At 36.3% G+C, this 19,544-nt stretch overlaps 1 protein-coding gene and 1 long non-coding RNA gene across 2 annotated transcripts; one reads left to right on the top strand and one right to left on the bottom strand.

The window, feature by feature from the left end:
• Window positions 1–268: 268 nt before the first annotated feature.
• Window positions 269–16,123, bottom strand: LOC113106777 (folliculin-interacting protein 2-like). Its single transcript, XM_026268807.1, has 19 exons — window positions 15,819–16,123; window positions 9,757–9,880; window positions 8,070–8,162; window positions 7,818–7,918; window positions 7,649–7,723; window positions 7,488–7,546; window positions 7,109–7,171; window positions 6,421–6,492; window positions 6,085–6,220; window positions 5,799–6,000; window positions 5,152–5,240; window positions 4,694–4,840; window positions 4,259–4,428; window positions 3,428–3,668; window positions 2,967–3,392; window positions 2,491–2,647; window positions 2,086–2,286; window positions 1,542–1,657; window positions 269–948 (listed from the first exon to the last, which is right to left on the bottom strand). The coding sequence occupies exons 1-19, from the start codon at window positions 15,902–15,904 to the stop codon at window positions 870–872; spliced, it is 2,637 nt and encodes an 878-aa protein (XP_026124592.1). The 5' UTR covers window positions 15,905–16,123; the 3' UTR covers window positions 269–869.
• A 610-nt stretch (window positions 16,124–16,733) lies between these two features.
• LOC113074913 (uncharacterized) lies at window positions 16,734–19,096 on the top strand. Its single transcript, XR_003280898.1, has 4 exons — window positions 16,734–16,943; window positions 17,023–17,213; window positions 18,434–18,488; window positions 18,859–19,096. It is a non-coding gene; the product is annotated as an uncharacterized LOC113074913 (long non-coding RNA).
• Window positions 19,097–19,544: the final 448 nt, after the last annotated feature.

Genomic DNA, 19,544 nt, shown 5'->3' with positions numbered 1-19,544 from the left:
CTGCATTCAACCATACGTGTAAACACCATGCACAAAACAGACCAAAAGGAAAACAAGAGACTACTGAAAGTGGCAAAACCTTAGTGTTAAAAGTTCAACCTCGATAAAAAAAATTATAAAAATGCAAGACAATTTTACATTTACTTTTAGTACAGAAATACACTAGGGACATGTAAAACAGGCTTGTTTCAATCCGAAATGCAGCTTTTGAGTATATACTCAATGACAATACCTGCACACAGCATTCAATCCCATAAATTCACAACAGGCCACTTTCAGATCTTTTACTTGGAGGTAGAATATTCTTTGAAAATATCAAAAATAACCATCTTTCTCTAGGTCTTTAAAGTGGAACAATAAAAAAAAAAAGTATTTTATTTCTAGTGTCACAAACCTGGGGTTCTTCTATTGCTGTGACACTTGTCCGTCAGTGCAATACAGCACTGAAAGAAACAAAGCATTCACAAGGACAGAGCGCAAAAGTGTGCGTGTGCTTTAGTAAGCCTTGGACACAATAGTAGCACCAGATTAATACTGTAATCCACGATCTGTGGACTGACCAGTGAGGAACAGTAACAGTTTAATATCACACTCCAATCTACCTCTTCCCCCATTCTGTAAACGTTCTCAGCTTTCTGAGATTAAAGCATACACATTTGTACCTACATACACCGAAAAGACAGTCAGCTGGACAAACGATCCATTCTGATTGGCATATTAAGGCTGGGTGTAGGCTCTGATTGGTTGTCGAGCACAGTGCATCATGATTGGTGTGGTCATCTGATAGTGGTCAGATCCTTGCTGGTCCACGCAGAACAGGAACACATTTTGATTGGTCCTAAAAGTGTAATAAATCTTGCATGGTCTATTTAAAGAAGGATCTGGGCCACGTAGGGCGAGTGTGTGCTGGCCACTGCGGCAACCAATGGAATGTCACTGGACTCAATCCTGAAAAAGAAATGGATAAATGTATACATTTGCACATTTCTTCTCATGCTTTATGCATTAATGATTACCATAATGCATGACTTAAAGCAACCGTATGTCGTTTTGTGTACATTAGAGTACGCTACAGTGAGTGGAATTCTATGGAAGGTTGTTTCTGCCACGAGTTTACATCAGAATAAACATAAATAAAAGGTAATTGCGATGAGTTTATATTTCGCAATAATGGCTTTTTTCTCAGAACTGTGATATAAACGTCACGATTACATTTTTTTATTTCTTTATTCTCAGAACTCAGAATTCAGAGACATTTTTTTTTTTAATTATGAGATAAAAAGAATGCAAAATTCTAGCAGGAATTACCTTTTTATACCGTGGCACAATCAGACTGTCGTAATAACAGGGCATAGTTTTACACATGCATTTCCACTGAATTTAGGACATGCTTGCCAAACTTAGTGTGAGATCAAACAGAAGCCTTATTAGAAGTTAGTGTACCATCAGAATGATTTTGATAATTCATGCTAAAAGTAAAGTACATACAGTTGCTTAAAGTGTAGGATCAGAGTCAGAGTAAGTGAGTAGTGTGATCTTACCCCAGTGTCAACCCCAGTTCTTTCACATGGACCCTGGTTTGTCCCCTCAGATATTCTGCCAAGGATCGACTCTTAAAATACACCTCCTGTAACCGGTCTTCCAGATGCATCACACACTGAGATGATGTTTGCACACACATACACACACACACACACACACACAAAAAAAAAAACCCAGTAAAACAGTATTAATTTTTTATTCTATTTTAAAAAGCTTTTTTTGTGTTGGCAAAGCTGGATTTTCAGAATCCTTTCCTATAAAAAACATTATGCTGATTTGGTGCTCTAGAAACTATTTTTATATTTATGTTGAAAACATTTGTGCTGCTTAATATTTTTGTGGAAAGTGTAATATTTTATTTTCAAGATTCTTTGATGAATAGAAAGTATTTTTTGCATTAATGTTAAAGACCTTACCATCATTTTTAATACATTTAACACACCCTTGCTGAATTAAAGTATCAATTTCTTTATAGACCCCGTTTAGTGTAGATAACCATACTTGACATGTGTGTGCCTGTATGTGTCTGTTAAGGATACTTACAAAGTCGGAGGCGATGTTGAGCGCATAAAGCTGCAGAACTGATGTGATGAGCGTGTGTACGAGGTTGGACACCATCACGTCCCTGCCCAACCGCCCGCCCTCACACACACGCTTTTGACTCGTCACTACTTGCACACTCATTCGATCTGTATCCGCCACGATACACAGAGCCTCGGCCACTGGTTCATCCAGCGCCGGATGCTGCACAAACACAAGAGATGCATACTTCACTCTACAGTAGGCTATTTAAAAAATATGACATTTTGTGTGAAAATTAAAACTTTGAACAAGAAATCAGATTTAATTACACATGCAAAACATAAAAACAAGAGCATGCTTATGACACTCAACATACATGAATCCTTTCCTATTTGCTGTATTAACTGTAAATGTAATTGTACTTACGAGAACAGTGTGTTCGAGGTCAGCCATGAGGCACTGTTTGAGCCTGAGATCAGAACTGATGCCATGCAAGGCAAAGTCAGGCATGTACTGAGGACAGTACCCACCCAGCAATGAACGCCCAAAATGATTAACATTGGCTCGACTCTCTACCAGACAACTACACAGAAACAAACACATTAGGTTAGTGCAGTCCTCGTGGCTCTTTTCACTACAAAGGGCAGATAGAATCTTATTTTCTCATCATAACTGGGTGGGCCAAGTTTTGTAACACTGAATATAATGCAACACTGACACATAGATATAAACGATCATATGTTCCAATGTATTAAAATGTCTTACATCAATGGTTTGCAAGGAAGCTGTTTTTGCATCTTAGTTTCAATAAAAGGTCTTTTCGGACAAATATAATATAATACCCCATCATATGACCCCTTTACATTAGTAGAGTGTCCATGTTAAAATTGGTTTGCACTTGCCTTGGTAGAGGTAACTCGTACTCGTTTTGTTCTGTAGTCACGTACAGTTCTCGCAGCGATGCTTCCTCATCATCACTGTCACCTAGTGCACTATCTGAGCTCTCGTTCCTCTGTATGTCACTCAAAAGCCTTTGATGCAACTTCCTGTCCAGTCCGCGTCCACACCCTGCCCCAGTCAGACCCCCGGGTTGTCCGTAATTCGCCATCTCACTGGGACTGCCAATGTGAAACTGCACCCGATGCAAAAGAGGACTCTGATTGGCCAAAATGTGCTCTAATCCGCCCCCAACAGAGTCACTGTCTTCTCCGAAACATTCCTGTGCCATTTCTGTAAATTCAGGCCTGACAGCGGTCGAGTCCACGCTGGGGGATGGACTGGTTGATTTAGTATCAGTCAAAAGTTTTCTACTGAGGTGCCTGGAATAGCATTACCCAAGTCTGAGTTCAGTGATTTTTCACTCGTTCCAATAATACAAGCAGTAGGCTTTAAAGGGTCTGGTTTTTCAGGGGTGGGATCAGTGGTTTGAGAGGTGCAGGGACTGGCTGGATTGTCCATCTGTGGTTGCACATGTTCCTGCAGGTCTGAGCAGCGAATGAAGTAGGACAGAACATACAAGACTCGCTGAACCAGTTCCCTCCTGCGTCCCACAACCACTGTTCGACACACTCTCTCAGGAGAGCCCAAAGCACCATACAGATCACCTGAACAACAACACACAACAAGCAACATAAAACTGGGGAATCACTGCAAATTAAAACATATGCAGGACTAGTCATTTAAACTTTCTTTTTGAAACTTTTTCAAAGTGAAAGTTCAAATAAGTCAAGTTAAGTCATTAAGGAAATGAAATCACTGTAAAAACGAGACCGCAAGTAGACCAGGGGTCTTCAACAAAGGATCTGGCAATTACAGTTTGACCTTCATTTACATTTATGCATTTAGCAGACGCTTTATCCAAAGCGACTTACAGTGCATTCATGCTAAACATTTTTTTTAAGTTTTTTTTAGTTTGGGTGTTCCCTGGGAATCGAACCCACAACATTTTGCGCTGCTAACGCAATGCTCAATATATACACACACACATATAATATACATAAACACATATATATATAGTTTATACTGTTTTGCAATTTATTTAGACTCGAAATTGCTTCTATGAATCAGTTTTTCTTAATATTTTTTTTTTATTGTTCATAACTTAAGTGCTAAATAATATGAAACTGTTTCTGCACTGCTGCCACACTGATGATTCATTTAATATGAATTATTATCAGTCTATATTCATTCTTACATAACTGAGCCCACAGTGGGTTGTACGGGTGAGATTTAGCCAACTGGTCCACCGTCTGGGAGGCTGGTTTCTGACAGGCAGATCTGATTGGCGGCAGGTTGCTGGGCATCACTGTGGGAACCCATGCTAAGTGATGTGTGAGAACAGCAGTAAGGAGAGCTGAGAGAAACCTAGACAAAAATGAGAGGAATAGTTCACGAGTGTCCTATCAGAACTCAACATGATAAGGCAATCAAGAGGAAGTTGTTCATGATAGCTGACTGCCACACAGACACACCTGGCCAATTGTGTTTCCTGACACGCTTAGGATCAGTGATGGTGATGGAAACAAATAATTGATTTTCCAATTATCCCTTTGATTACACAGTACTAGTAAAAGAACAGGGTTAAAGATTTGAAGTAATATGTTTAGTCGAGAGGTTAAAGATCACTGACTGGCTCTTGGCTCCGTGTTCCATCAGCAAACTCATCTCCTTCAGGAAGCGCTGACACAGTAGACTTCGCTCTGTACTTTGGGATATCATGGAAAGCCAGACTGGCTCGCTGATGCGGGGAGCCATGTACAGGTTCCACACCGTCATCCTAAATCCAACAGAGAACCAGATGAGACTCAAACCCAAGACTTGTATCTCTCAAACTTGAGGGCTTCTGTGACAACATCTTCTGCACCAAGTTGGTCATGAATCATTAAGGAAGTTTAATACTGTAGGACGCACCAAGATTCAAAAGAGTTTTAAAGTGGCAGAACAAGAAGCACATTAAAGCATTACTTAAAATGTTTAATTCAAATACCATTGCTGACGGCTTAAATTGATCTTTACTGCTACAAAAATAATAAACTGCAGTTAAAGAGATCATGCATGCACATATCAAGAGTGTAATAAAATCAGCACCTGAATTCTCCCAGTGCTTCCATCACGCGACACAGATAGACCTGCACTCGCTGACTGGACTCTGCTATCCTTCTGCACACAATCATAGCCTGAAAAATAAGCAAACAGACTGTTTGAACTTAAGGAGAAAGTATACATGTTTAATAAAAATAATTAGGGCACATTACAAGTTTGATTCAGGAAGTCAAATTCCTCTTCAGCGTAAAATTTCAATGATCTAAACAGTGGATTGCTAAATAGTGTGCATGCATTAGGATTATTATAGCATATAGATGGAATCTACAGAAAACTGTCAAAATATGCATTTCATATAAATATATGAGGACTATAGGGAGCATGTCAATAGCAAAAAAATATTAAAATAAGTGCATGTATGGTTGCTCTAGATTCTGCATAAAAGTTGTATTAAAATATGTCTGACCCACCCATATAATCAGAATAAGTGGGCATAATTACCCATTATCAGTCTAGTTGGTAATTTTCTTTGGTCTATAAAATAATGATAGTTCAGCCTATTTTCTACACCATGCTTTTCTTGAAAAAATGAATATATAAATAAAAAATGAATGATAAATTCCAATGAGTTTGCTAACCTCCTCCCTACTAGAATAATAGGATAAATCAGTCTCCTGCACTTTCACACTTACCCTCTCGATGGCGGCCTTGAGTCGGTTCATGTGAGACTCAAACAGAGGAAAGTGTGAGAAGAAAAACTCCTGGAAATTGTGGTTTTCCTCTTCTCTTTCCGGCAGGCTGATGATGATGCTGATGGCAATCTTCTTCCTCCGGATCATCGTAGGGTTGGAGGTGCAGCTCTCGTCAGACAAGCTGAACATTTCTTCAGTGTTCCTGAAACACAAGTGACCACATCTTTCATATCTGCCCTCTGTGTATTCGCATCTCTTACTTACTCGTTTAAGTATTCAGGCTTACCAGCGAGGCACGGGGCCATGCTGAAGACTGGTGGCCTGGCTACGGAGCCATCGGCGTTGGTAACTGCTGGACAAACCACTACTGAAGGAGGAGCCAGGTGACGGTAGGGGAGTGGCCAACAAACTGCTCAGAGATGCTGCAGAAGTGAAAAGTGGGAGTTCACAGACAACATGCATGAGTCAATTTTGATCAATTTAATGCACCCTTGCTACATAAAAGTATTAACTTCCTTGACAAAAAATATCTTGCTGACCACAAACTTTTAAAAAGTAATGCACGTTAAATGTAACCAATTTGAACGAAATATATTCTGACTTTGTACTTTTGTGTGCATACCTGAGCGAGCAATGCCACTGTCCCCGTCCTCACTGTGTCCTCTGCTTGGCATGTCCACTGGATTACTATGGGCTGGAGAAACAGAGTCATTAAACTCTCACATTGAGCTGCGTTCTGAAGAACGTAAAGAAGTTTGTCCGCATTTCTTCACGTAGTTGGTGATTTGATGGAGGTGCTGGGTTCCCAAGCCCGTTTCAAAAAAGCATGCAGGTTAGTATCCCACACAGACATACACACCCACACACCAAGCACCTGCAAAAGCGTGGTCCCATCTGAAAGCACTAGTTAAACCCTGTAACCTAGAAACCTGGCAGTCGCATCCTTAACAATGCTGCTATCCCACAATGACTGTTCACACTTGGTATTAACATCAGTTTCACTGATCCGAGTGTACAACGCTAAGTATTATTGTAAACAGATGCAAAATACTTTTTGCAAACCAAATCACAGGAGATGCTCATCAGTATCCAGTGTAAATAACATTGTCTTAGCTGTTGTGATTGCATCACCATTGCATCACCAGTGTGTGTTAAATCAAGGCAGAAGGAAGTGCATTAAGTGAGTTGCCCAAGATCAGTCAAGGGCTAAATAGTCAGACAGAGCATACAGCAGAAAATAAAACATAGCGAAAGGGTATGTGCATGTGAGATCAACACACGCTCACGCTGCTTCAGCATTCCTCACAAACCTGCAAAGAAAGACGCGCTCCGAGCCAGGCAGGGCACAGGAGCGCTAGGCACGCGGCAAACTCCTGAAAAGAGGAGTGATATATGGCCATGTTGAAACAGTATGTTTGGGGGAAAATCAGAGAAAGGTTGCTTTAAAGGCAGCATCACCCACTAAAATGCAACCTCATTAGTGAGCAATATGGAATAGTGCATGCTCACACATGACATATTTTTGTAGGCCAACACATAGAAAACAGCATAATTTAAAAAAAGCTTTAGTGAAAAGAGTACATTTATGAGGACTTAAAAAAGCTGTCTATGTACAGTAGGCACTCAGTAGCTCACTATGTGTCTGGTGTGCAAAAATGAGAAGGAAAGAAGTGTTTGCACTAATCTTACCTATGCTGCTGGTGTGACTAGGAAACGTTTGGCTCATCGACTCAAAACTGTCTTGTAGCCTTAAAGAAAAAAAAAAGTAGACAATGAGTGATACTCAGACTCAGACTGAGAGTAGACTCATGTAGCAGTAGATTGCAGATGAGAGGAAACGAGAGACGTACGGATTTGTACTTTCAGAAGTGCTGCTTCCAGACCGGGTGGAAAAAACCTTACTGACCATCAGCTGCGGTGGAGACCTTTCACACACACAGTTACACAGTATTATTACATACACACTTTGAAGGTCTCGACCTCCTACAACATATATTAAGTTTACACCAAAATACTCACCGGATGTGGTGAATTTTAAGCGTTGAACCCTTATAACTCATGGAAACTGAGCCAAACATCATTTCTCCGAGCATGGTCACATCTGGAGCTGGTCTGGTATACTAAACACACAAATGTGTCAAATGTGGTATAAAAGTGCTCTAAGAAGCCACACTTACACAGGGTATGTTGGAATTTTGTTATTAGAGTTTATGAAAGCGTTTCTGCACTTTTTGACTGATAAAGTTCTGTGACACTGGCTAAAACACACACCTGATATGAAGGAGGCTTGTCTTTCTCGCCTGCTTGTCTGCCGATATGGTAAGCACCACTCCGGTTCGGGGGGGTTTTGGTTTCATCAGCAGTCTGTAAGATAGAAGAAACGGTCACAATTGGATTCTTACAGGCTGATGTAGAATCAAATAGATGTTTGCAACAAAAACGTGGACTATTGATCCATATTAAGGATTAATGTATGCATGCTTGAAATTAATACTTACTGAATTAATTTCTCACTGAATAAGGAATTAAGGATGTATTAATTCAGCAAGATTTCATTAAAAATAAAAAGTGGCAGAAAAGATGCTTTCGTTGTTATAAAAATCTCAAGTTCAAATAAATAATATAGATCAAATAAATGTTCTTTCTGTTCAAAGAATCATGTAAAAGGTATCATTGTTTCGACAAAAATATTAAGCAGCACAGCTGTTTTCTACGTTCACAATAATAGGAAATATTTATGAGCAGCAAATCAGAATATTAAAATGATTTCTGAAGGATCATGTGACACTTCAAATAGCTACTTCAGTTTTCCTTAATTTTTGATCAAATGAATGCAACTTCTTTTAAAAACATTTACAAAAATATTACCAACCCCAAACCTTTGAACTGCAGAGCATTTGTATTTTTTTGCTGTATCTTTGTGCACACAAGTTGAAAATGCTAACGCTATGCATGATATAAGTTATCTTTTTCTAACCTGCAGGTCAAAACCCTGTTTAAATGAGCAAATATCGTGAACACAAACATGAGCAGTGGTATGGAAGTGTTTGCAAGAAGAGCAATATTTGACCACAAAAGACACAATTCAATAGCAATACACACACGTACACACACACACACTGTTAATTCTGTCTCTCTCTCTCTCTCTCTCTCTGTGACAAAAGCCGAAGAGCTGAATAAACAGACCAATCATGTGACAACTTACTGACAATAAATCACACTCTGTTCAGAGAGAGCCAGAGACATCCAATAACAACGGTCTAGATGGATGAGTGTAGATGGGTGGACATTCAAAAAAATACTGCTTTGATTTAAGTCTATGTTCAAGCAACAGTGAAAATACAGTATGCATATTGTCAAGAAAATTCAGTTTACATGAGAAAACACTTTTACCATAAATAAACTAAACAGGCCATTTTTTTAATTATTCCCTGAGGTCTAGGGTTTTTCCTTTGTGGCAGAAAGTCATAACTTGACTTGTTTTTTGATCGGTTTCCTTTGCGTGTGAAATGCGAACCTGACCAGCTGAACTTTCCTAATGATGGGATCCTTCAAAAGGTTTCAAGGTTTCCCACATTTTATTCTTATGGTAAGCTCTTCTGTGTATTTTTATTTTTTTTGCATGTGTCTTCCACCTTCCAGAAAAAGTCTGATTTCCCAAGACATGACAATCTAAACATCCAAAAACATCCCTAACAGGAAAAGCGTATAATAAAAACATTTCTAAATCATACTAAAACTGGATATCCTTTATTAAACCGTAATATCAAGATGCAACCTACACACACACACCCACACACACACACTCTCGTGAGTGAGTGTTAAATGCTTTGACCCAGTTAGCTGAGCAGTCACACCTGTCATGAGATCCAAGGAAGCTGGATTACAGAGCATGTGACTCCTCCCAAAACGGTGCTCTCAGACCCCCTCAGACACACAGACCACATTAGCAACTTACCGGCTCGGATGTGTCCAGTTTGTGTATTGCTTTGGAGTCAAAGAGAACCTGGCGCCCTCTTCTCTCACAGTCTTGATACACTATCAACCTGATCTGAGCTAGGTCAAACTCAGCAGATGCCCAACTAAAAGAGAGAGAAACACAGGTCACGGTGATCAATAATAAATACTTCCTCTATGACATCTGTTGTACATCACAAAAACAAAAACATTTGAGCCAAAAATAGGTTTCTGACCCTTCCAATATGACTAGCTTTTGATTTATCAACAATTAAAATAAGCAAAATACTGGAAATTCACCCTTTATTTATCCTCATTCTGCAAATCTTCAGTGAAATACAGTTATTGATTAAGTTAGAATTTTTTTGATGTTTGAGTCCCTTGATTAAAAATGTTAAAACACTCATATTGTGGAATATTATTATATTTAAAAATAACTGTTTACTACTTTAATATTGTAAACAGGTAACTATTGTTAATATTGTAAAATGACACAAATCTTAATTTCCAGCATCTTTACTTCAGAAATCAGTCTAATATGCTGATTTGCTGCTTAATAAACAATTATTCTTATTATTAATGTTGTCGTTTAATATTTTTGTGGAAACTGTGATAGATTTTTTTCTGGATTCAGTGATCAATAGAAGTTTTGTAAAAAATATTAATTTTGTGTAAAAGTCTTTAGCGACAATTTTGATCAACTGAATGCATCCTAGCTGAAAAATAAAGTATTATTAAATCTTACTTACACCAAACCTTTAAACTGTGACTCGTTTGGACTATATTTATAGTGCTATATGTTTATATTTCTGAGCTTGTCACTCCCTGTTCATCAATCACTGACACTGCATGTCAAAGAGAAGCATGAACAATCTTCAAAATATCTTTTTTGTGTTCCACTGGGAAAAAAAATCTGGAATTACATGAGAGCGAGTAAATAATGACAGCTTTCATCAAACCCATAAAACTGCAAGAACTTTCAATATTTAATTGCACCCTACGTAAAAAGCAAAAACACATTTTCTTCACACAAACACACACCCCCTACCTGCTTTCCATCCTGGTGTATGATAAAGTGATCAGACATTGATTTTCAGCCTCCGAGCACAACATATACATCCAGAATAGGTATAAATAACATCCACAAGAGAGCAGCTAAAGGCACGAAAAGTGGACCATTCACACAGTTGCATGTTTCTTCTATTAAACATCAGAAGATCACCAAAGTCTAACGACGGAAAACACAGGCACACAGTCTCCATCACTGCTTGTCTGAGCTCTGAGTGCACAAGTCACACAAAACCTCACACACACACACACACACACGCGGTGTCGGCAGCACTCCTTCTCTCTGACTGTGTAGATGATGCAGTGTGTTTGTTTTATCAGTGTTCATGTGTGAGTTTGCAATCACTGTGTGTCTGTTTGCGTCGAGTGTACGGACTTTGTATATGGACTGCTAAGTGTTAGTGTGAGTGTGTGTTAGACTACATGTTGCTCAGTCTTTTCTAACCCAGCTGCTGGACAATACATTGCTATGCACAGGCTCCCTTTATCCTTCACACACACAGAGGGCACAGGCTCTCTTTATCCTCTCTTACTGAGACTTTGCGTGCGTGAGTGTGTGTGTGCCAGTATATAAGAGAGAGACAGATGGATGGAGGGAAAGAGAGAGAGAAAAACACTTGCTTGGGATGGTACTGCCACTACACATTAACACAAACACAAACAGAGACTAGAAGTTATATTAGTAAGAACTCATAAACACAGTGATTTTTACACTAAAATAACATCATATCCTAAACCAAACCCCTTTCCATTATATTTGTGAGGACATTTTCAAACATTTGTTCCTCATAAGTGTAGCCAAATCTGTACATACACACCTCTAGACACACCTAACTAACTGTTACTAAAACACACCTGACTAACAACTATGTGATTCAGTTTTAAAAAGCAAAGAATGAATTAGCCTTTTGGGGATTTTCCTCATACTTCAGGTCACATGAACATCAACAGCTGTGTCACATGACCACTGTGGTTCACACAGACACACATTGATTGACAGCTGAAACTATCTCAGATGAGCTGAGTGAAATCTGACAACTTTCATTCACAAATTCAAAATAATAAATACGAAGATGCAGAAATAAACCTCAAAAAGAGGTTTATGAAATTAATGTTTTGTTTTCTATTGAAATTATTTATATTTTAATTTTAATTATGAAATCAATGTTTTAAATAAGATTTTTGAATATAGATATTGCAAGAATAGATTATTTCGAAATTCAATGATGAATATAAACACTGCTCTAATGCTGATTATTATGATTTAGGCAGAAGCAACGCAAAATCATAAGCGACTCTTGAATATTAGTGGCTGAGGATGGTCAAGGCTGCATATTTTAGTACATATTTGATATTTTCTTGTTTCTTTATTAATTTTTAGCACAGAAGTTGAAGAAGTCTCAGAGTCTGTGTTACACATTCGACTGTGTTTGAACAACTCTTCAAGAACTATTATTGTATTACTATACACATGCACACGCACACGCAAAAACACTCTTTAGCACAGATTCCTCTCATAAGCAAACAAAAAGGTTACCATATTTGTATAGTGGCTCAAAAAGCGCGCGCACACACACACACAGTGTACCTGTTCCATGGAGCGTCCTCTGGAATGAACAACCTCCTTGCAGTGCTTTTCTTGCGACTCTTAATCTTCATCTTCACAGGTATTCCACTCAGTACACTACAGAGAGTGTGTGTATGCATGCTACAATGGGTTCTTACTTTGTCTAGAAGTATGTTCTCCAAATCAGATGACATTCATGAAATCAAAGACAAAATAGAATGATGGGGAGGTTTTTTTGGGAAGCATGTGTTCCGAGACTGAAGGGTTTCTACACGTATCTGTCTGATGACTAATTGAATACAGCTCAAACGTCACATGACTGTCACACACACCCTCTCACAAAGCATGTGATCCAAACACAGTCATAGGACACTCTCACTGGCCAAAGTTGCATACCTCAGCAAACAAACTAAAACTAGCGTACTCTTTGCTAACACTGGCCATGCATGTTGCAACAAATATTCAGAAAGTCATATGCTTCACCCCTACACAAAGACAGAGTGAACATTTTCAAAAAGTGAAGGTCCATGTTAATTTTCTCTCAAAATAGAAATATTACTTTTGAGATCATATCAGTAGCCTGTTAAAAGCGGATTCATCTCACAAAGAGCGGGTCTCCTCATGGGGGCAGACATTTTGAGATCATGTGACCATCTAAAGTCTACTGGCTTTGTCTAATAATAAAAGGTTTCTGAGATACTTTTACTTACAGAATAAACTGACGGACTTTAGATTTCTACATTGGCATTAAAAACTTTTGCACTTTACTGTATCAAAACCACTAAGTGCACTGTTGAATTGTTTATATAACTGTTGAGATAATGTTTTCGGTAATTAAAATAGAGCTGAAAGTGTGTGTGTGTTTGTTTGCCTGGCAACTAACAGAAATAAATACTTTTAAGTTCTAAAACTGAAATAAAAATTACATTTAAACTATTCAAATTAAATAGAAATCTCCAAAGCAAATTAAAATTATTATACTTAAATGAAAAACTAAAATGAAAACTGAAAATGTAAAAATGTAATCTAAATAAAAAATGAATAATGTATGTATGTATGTAATATATAACGGTATATAAATAAATTCTAGTTGCTAGTATAAGTTCAAAATAACATGGCACGACACTGTTGTTATCAATGCAATTAAAAAAACTAAATGATTAGTTTAAAAATATTGATGAAATATTGCCTTTGCAACTAAGTGAAATAAGTTGAAGTACTAAAAATTAATAAGCTGAACAGAATACAAAAACAACTGATAAAAACGTCAAAGGCACAACGAAATTACTAAAACCTTAAATTAACAATTAAAATTAAAAATAAAAACAAAAAATATAATTAAAATATTATAAATACTATAATAGTATATAAATAATACTACAATAATATGGACTAGGAGTCAGCATAAGTCCAAACTAACATAACCAGCACATCATAAAGTAAATAAAAAATGTTTTGTATTTTTCCACACACACTTATTATAATTAATTTAGTAAACATGAATATCACACGAACAACAATTATATTTCTAATGTAAAAACTTTTTTAAAAATCTATATTTTAAGAACATCTTTCTCAGAGAGTTCACATTTTACAAAAGATATTTTCTCTTCAGTAAAAGTATTTATTATGTAAAAGTGACCATTCAAAGCCCATATTTTAATAAATCCAGTGATTCTGACCTAAATCAGTTCTGCAAATAGATCAGTTTTGAACAGTGACTCCAAATCAAGACTGAGATCAATTTTTTTATGTGTATTCAGTGGGTAAGCAGAGTCACTTCCTTCTTGGAAACTGCTGAATCGTCATGTGACCATGTTTCTGGAAAGTGTCCAATATGTTTTATTTCTGCTTAAAAACGTAGGTTAGCCAATGTATAAAATCAGAAAGAGTAATACGAGTTATTAAACAAAGATTTGTAATTGTAGTTTAGAGTAAGGACATAGCTTAACTAACAGCAATAGGTTTTTCATTCACATGCAAGCATTAAGCAAGCATATTCCTGTCACACTTAAAAACTTGAAGAGGAACTAATTTGTTTAGAAGATTTCGGGGTTGTGATCCAGAACTTCCAGATCCTTAAAACTGTAAACTTTTGCTCATCTAGGCTGCATTTATTTGTTTAAAAATACAGAAAAAAAGGTAATATTGTGAAATATTATTACAATTTAAAATAACAGTGTTTTATTTTTAATATAGCTACTTTAAAATATAATTTATTGCAGTGATCAAAGTTGTATTTTTAGCATCATTACTTTAGTCTTCAGTGTCACATGATATTCCAGAAATCATTCTAATATGCTGATTTATCAAACAGTTTTTGCTGCTTAATTTTTTTTTTTAGAACCTGTGATACTTTTTTCAGTTTTCTTTGATTAATAAAAAGTTAAAAAGAACAGCATTTATTCAAAATAGAAACCTTTTGTAACAATATAAGTCTGTGCTGTCACTTTTAATCAATTTTACACATCCTTGCTGAATTAAAGTATTAATTTCTTTCAACAAAAAACATTTACTGATTCCAAACATTTGAACGGTATTGTATAATGTTACAAAAGATTTTAAGTAAATGCTGTTCTTTTTTTTTTTACTTTTTATTCATCAAAGAATATTAAAAAGTATCACAGGTGTAAAAAAAAAAGCAACATACAACTATTCATGGAACACTGAAGACTGGTGTAATGATGCTGAAAAATCAGCTTTGCATAACAGGAATAAATTACATTTTATGATATATTAACATAAAAACATGTATTTCAAATTGTAATAATATTTCACAATTTTGCAGTTTATACCGCATTTGTTCAAATAAATGATATATTTGCATTTGTATTATATTTGATTAATTGACACTTAAACACATTTTTGTCCTAAATTATATATCTATGGCTTTTGGATATAGATGTTTGTTTCTTCTAATTTCAGTTGAGAGCAAACACAAAGAAATATAAGATTAGATTTATCTGTATGCTTTCTACGTGACTGTCCCAGAAAGCTCTTCTCCACCCACTCTGACAAGAAGGAAACACAGCAGAAGCCATACATCCAGAATTGTTGTACCCTCAACGTAAAAAGCTGTCACAACTTGCAAGTATTGTGCAAGCATAAATGCACTTGAAAGAGTTACACAACGCATGGACTGATGCTCAGCTAACCACAGAGCTCCACACACAGACCAAGTGACTCTATGGCCTGCAAGCGATCACACAATAAAGTGGTGATCATAAACTCACACGTATTTGCATCACCTAGTGTTTCTTGCAGATTAAAAAACAGCTGTCTGCCGCGGAGAATATAAAAGCGAGTGTCTTATAGAGCGCACAGGCTGGAACGCGCTTATTTAGATTCACAGACTGGCGCGTGCAGGTGTGAAGAGCGCGTGACTGTATATCCATAGGTGTAGTGTGTGCGCGTGCTCGCGGTCTTACCACTGGTCCGCCGCCGTACAGATGTCCCGGGGGCTGTCGTTACCGACGGCTCTCTTGCCGAGGAGCTTCTGCAGCAGCGTAGGCATGCTCGCGCTCCGCTTATCACAAACACACACTCCGGGATTCTCGTTTCCCCATCAGGGCGAGCGTCCGTTCAAGTCTCTGGTGGAGATCCATGCTGGAGTCATGTGACGTTTGCACCAGCTGACTGTCAGTGACCCGCGGGCGCTCTCTGCTGAGGACACACGGACTCACAGGCGGCACGTGCAGGACGTGCCAAACAACAACAGGGTTCCCCTTCCTTCTTTTTGGTCATTTGCACACATTGGTCATAGCTCCTCCCTGCACAACACAAGATTCAGGGGGCGTGGTTGCATCCACTTCTAGGGGGTGGAGACTGTATAAAAACAACCATACAGTTGGAAAATTATAAAAAATTAACATTTTGATTAGTTCTATTTGTTCTTGTTTTTCCATTTAAAATTAAATCAATCGGTTTAAATTAATGTATGATATCAGTAGATGATATGGTTTAAATATATGACATTTTCGTTCAATTCAATGCATATTGTTACTTTTATCTCTTTCTCTGCCTCTCTCTTTAAAAAAAAAAAAGGATTATAACCCTAGAAACTAGAAAATACATTAATGAAAAAATATGAAATTAAAATAAAAAGAGAAATTCCAAAAAATAAAATAAAAAAATAAAAAATTGAGAGAAAGGGTGAAAAACGAAAAAAAAAAAAAACCTAATTAAAGGCTAAATTATTTTATTTGACAACAGGCATATTGAATTATATTTAATGCACAGCATGCAGTTTAAAAAAATATTGAATAGTCGTTTATATCAAAAGTAAGATTGATTTTTTTTTTACTCCATTGTCATGAAGTCATTTTACACGTTTGTAAGAAATACATTACAAAATAAATTATTGTCTGATCATGTCATCATGTGAATAAAGAATATTTATATATGACACGATATTCCACCGGAATGTATGACTAATGTCAATAATACACGGAACAAAAATACCGTCGAACCGCTTCAAGCGGTCCGTGCCTCAAATCTGCCCCCCGTACGTCACGTGTGTGAAAGACAGACTTTCACTTATATCAACAAATATGGTAAGTTTATGTTTGGAAACTTTAATTAATTTAAAAAGACTTTAAATGGCGTGTTTAATAGCTAGTGTTCTCTCTTCAGCCGAAGGCAGCGACAGTGAAGGGACAGGTGGAGAAAACTGTTCACCCATTCAGCAGAAAAGCGCTGTCATCAAACAACACTTTTACATTTATTCACTAAAATTTTACTTTTTATGCTTTTATGCCTGTAAAAGGAATATGTCTTCAAATCACTTCTAGGTTAAAGGGTGAAAAGGCGTCTAAATTTGATTGGTGAGTAGTTTATTTTTTATTTATCTTTGCATAAGCAAGGAATCTGAAAGCTTTTTTTTTTCTTTTCTTTTCTTTTCTTTTTTTTTTTTTTTTTTTTCTTTTTTTTTGACAGGTTTGACAAAATAAATTAGTGTGTTATACCCCATCTAACTTAACCTGTTAATTGTCGGTTACACTTTTTGAGCATAGACATAAAAAATAAAATTTCCAACTTAAACTGTTTTCAATTTTGAATGCTTTAGTCCACAGACTTAAGATTGGTCTCTTTTTGAAGCAGACGCTTTTGGCAGATTATTGTAGAAGTGAAAAAGTTGTAAAGATTATATAACAAAAAAAAGTTATGGAAGTTTAAGTTTATGAAAATATAAAATATAACAATTTAAACATTTATATTTTTACTTTAAAACTGCTAGAAATCAAAACTACAGTTCTGAACAAGTTATGTTCCTAATTTGATGTTGATATCTCAAAATAATTAGCTTTCAAGTGAGATTTTGTTTGGGCGTAGTACCAAGCTTTTCCACTAGATGACCATCAAACCCCATTAGTGACAATTTAAGTGCGCCTTCACTTCCATAAATGATGTGAATGACCTGAAACATGTTTTTACATACTTTTCTCAATATTTATGAAGTGGACATCACAATCAGAAGTATTAAGGGTCGGTATGGCAGTATTTGATTTCAATTCAACTTCAAAAAAATGTATAAAAGAAATGCTACGAGAACCCTGGACTTGTGTTATAGTTCAAAATGCATCAAAAAAGGATATTCTACTGTTTTTTTCTATATATTTAAAACACTTTTAGATATTTTGTTCTCAAGAAATACAATGGATTTTATCTTTTGAAGACTCTCCATGAAAAAGATTTTTACTGATTTGTCATGATTTCATCTATGCATCACTATTTCAAAGTAAAGGTCAGAACACACTCTCTGACTCTGATGAGTAGTCTTCTTGCATATTAATAAATTACAGTTGCTCTGTAAAATATTTCAAAAATAAGTCACCAAATTTCAAAACTACAGTGTTTAGGCTTTCCAATGATATATAGTTTGTCAAGATTACACCAAACAAGATGCTTGTACTATAACCAAGAGGTATGACCATCCTAAACAAATGTTTTTTTGACTTGTAAAGTTCTCGATTTAGTTGAAAATGCTGTAAATTGAGAAGAATAAGAATAAAACCGGGATTTTGGTCCATGTCCTCTTTCTCAGGTACTTTCACCGGTTTGACAGAGAGAAAGAGCTCAGTATGAAGGCAATGGCATTGGTATGTTTCCAGTGTTCGCATGAACTTTTTCTATAGGTTTCCTTTATCTTTTTTTGCTTCCTTACATTTAAAAGTTTATATGAGCAGTGCTGAGAATGCTTTTGTAAAATGTTTCCTGCATGTACATGTAGCTACACATATATAGCTAATTATTGTTTTCCAAGGTGAGTACATTATAGCAAGAATGTGCATCCTTCTCAAGCCATGCAAAGATTTGTATTGGTTTAATTAAAGTCATTCTTCATTATTAACCCTTTAATTCCATTCTGTTTGCATGATGTTCTTGTAAAGGAAAAAATTTGTTTGTTACCCTTAGGCAACATCATGCTGTATTTGGTTAGAAGTTGTCTTTTTTTTTTTCACCTTCCAGAAATCCCTGATATCATCAACTCTAAGCATCTGAAAATATTCAGGTATTAACTGCTTAAAAGTATGTTCTTGAACACTTTTTATAGCAAATAAAGAATTTCTGTAACTAGCGGCTTCAGCGCTTAACGTATCAAATCTGTCTAAACTTGAGCCACATTTGTTGAGAAGAAGGATGTTACTTATTCTCTCAGGTAACAGTATTATTAGTTCATAAATAAACCGAGACTTTGAAACCGTTTGATACATTCACTGGTTTATTGTTTCTTTTATAATGTGCATCTGAGTTGTGAACACTTATGTTGATCACTAAATCTCATGATCCTGCCATGGCACTATGTGTGCTCGCTTAATAATTATTTTAATATATCAAAATCACCACTGCAGAAAATGACAATACAAGTCAAATCTTCTGAATCCTTTCTGAATAACACTCTGCAAAACATGTTCACCTCTAAACCTGCATATTGAATCTGTATACAAATCAATAAACACTATTCTGCACAAACCCTTCAAAGCATACCTCCTCAAAAGCTGCACAAGTTTTTAAAAAGAAAATAAAAATAGATCCTGTACTTAATGCCATCCTGGTTAACATAGTTAACATCTATTTTTACATGAATAAACATGCCAAAACATGTCTATTAATACAAGAATAAAGCAAGAATGGTTAACACTTTGTCTTTTTTT

Source organism: Carassius auratus, chromosome 1 (assembly GCF_003368295.1).
Source record: "Carassius auratus strain Wakin chromosome 1, ASM336829v1, whole genome shotgun sequence".
Classification (NCBI taxonomy): domain Eukaryota; kingdom Metazoa; phylum Chordata; class Actinopteri; order Cypriniformes; family Cyprinidae; genus Carassius; species Carassius auratus.
The sequence above is the reverse complement of the archived record's forward strand: the minus strand, read 5'-3'. Positions and strand labels throughout refer to the sequence as shown.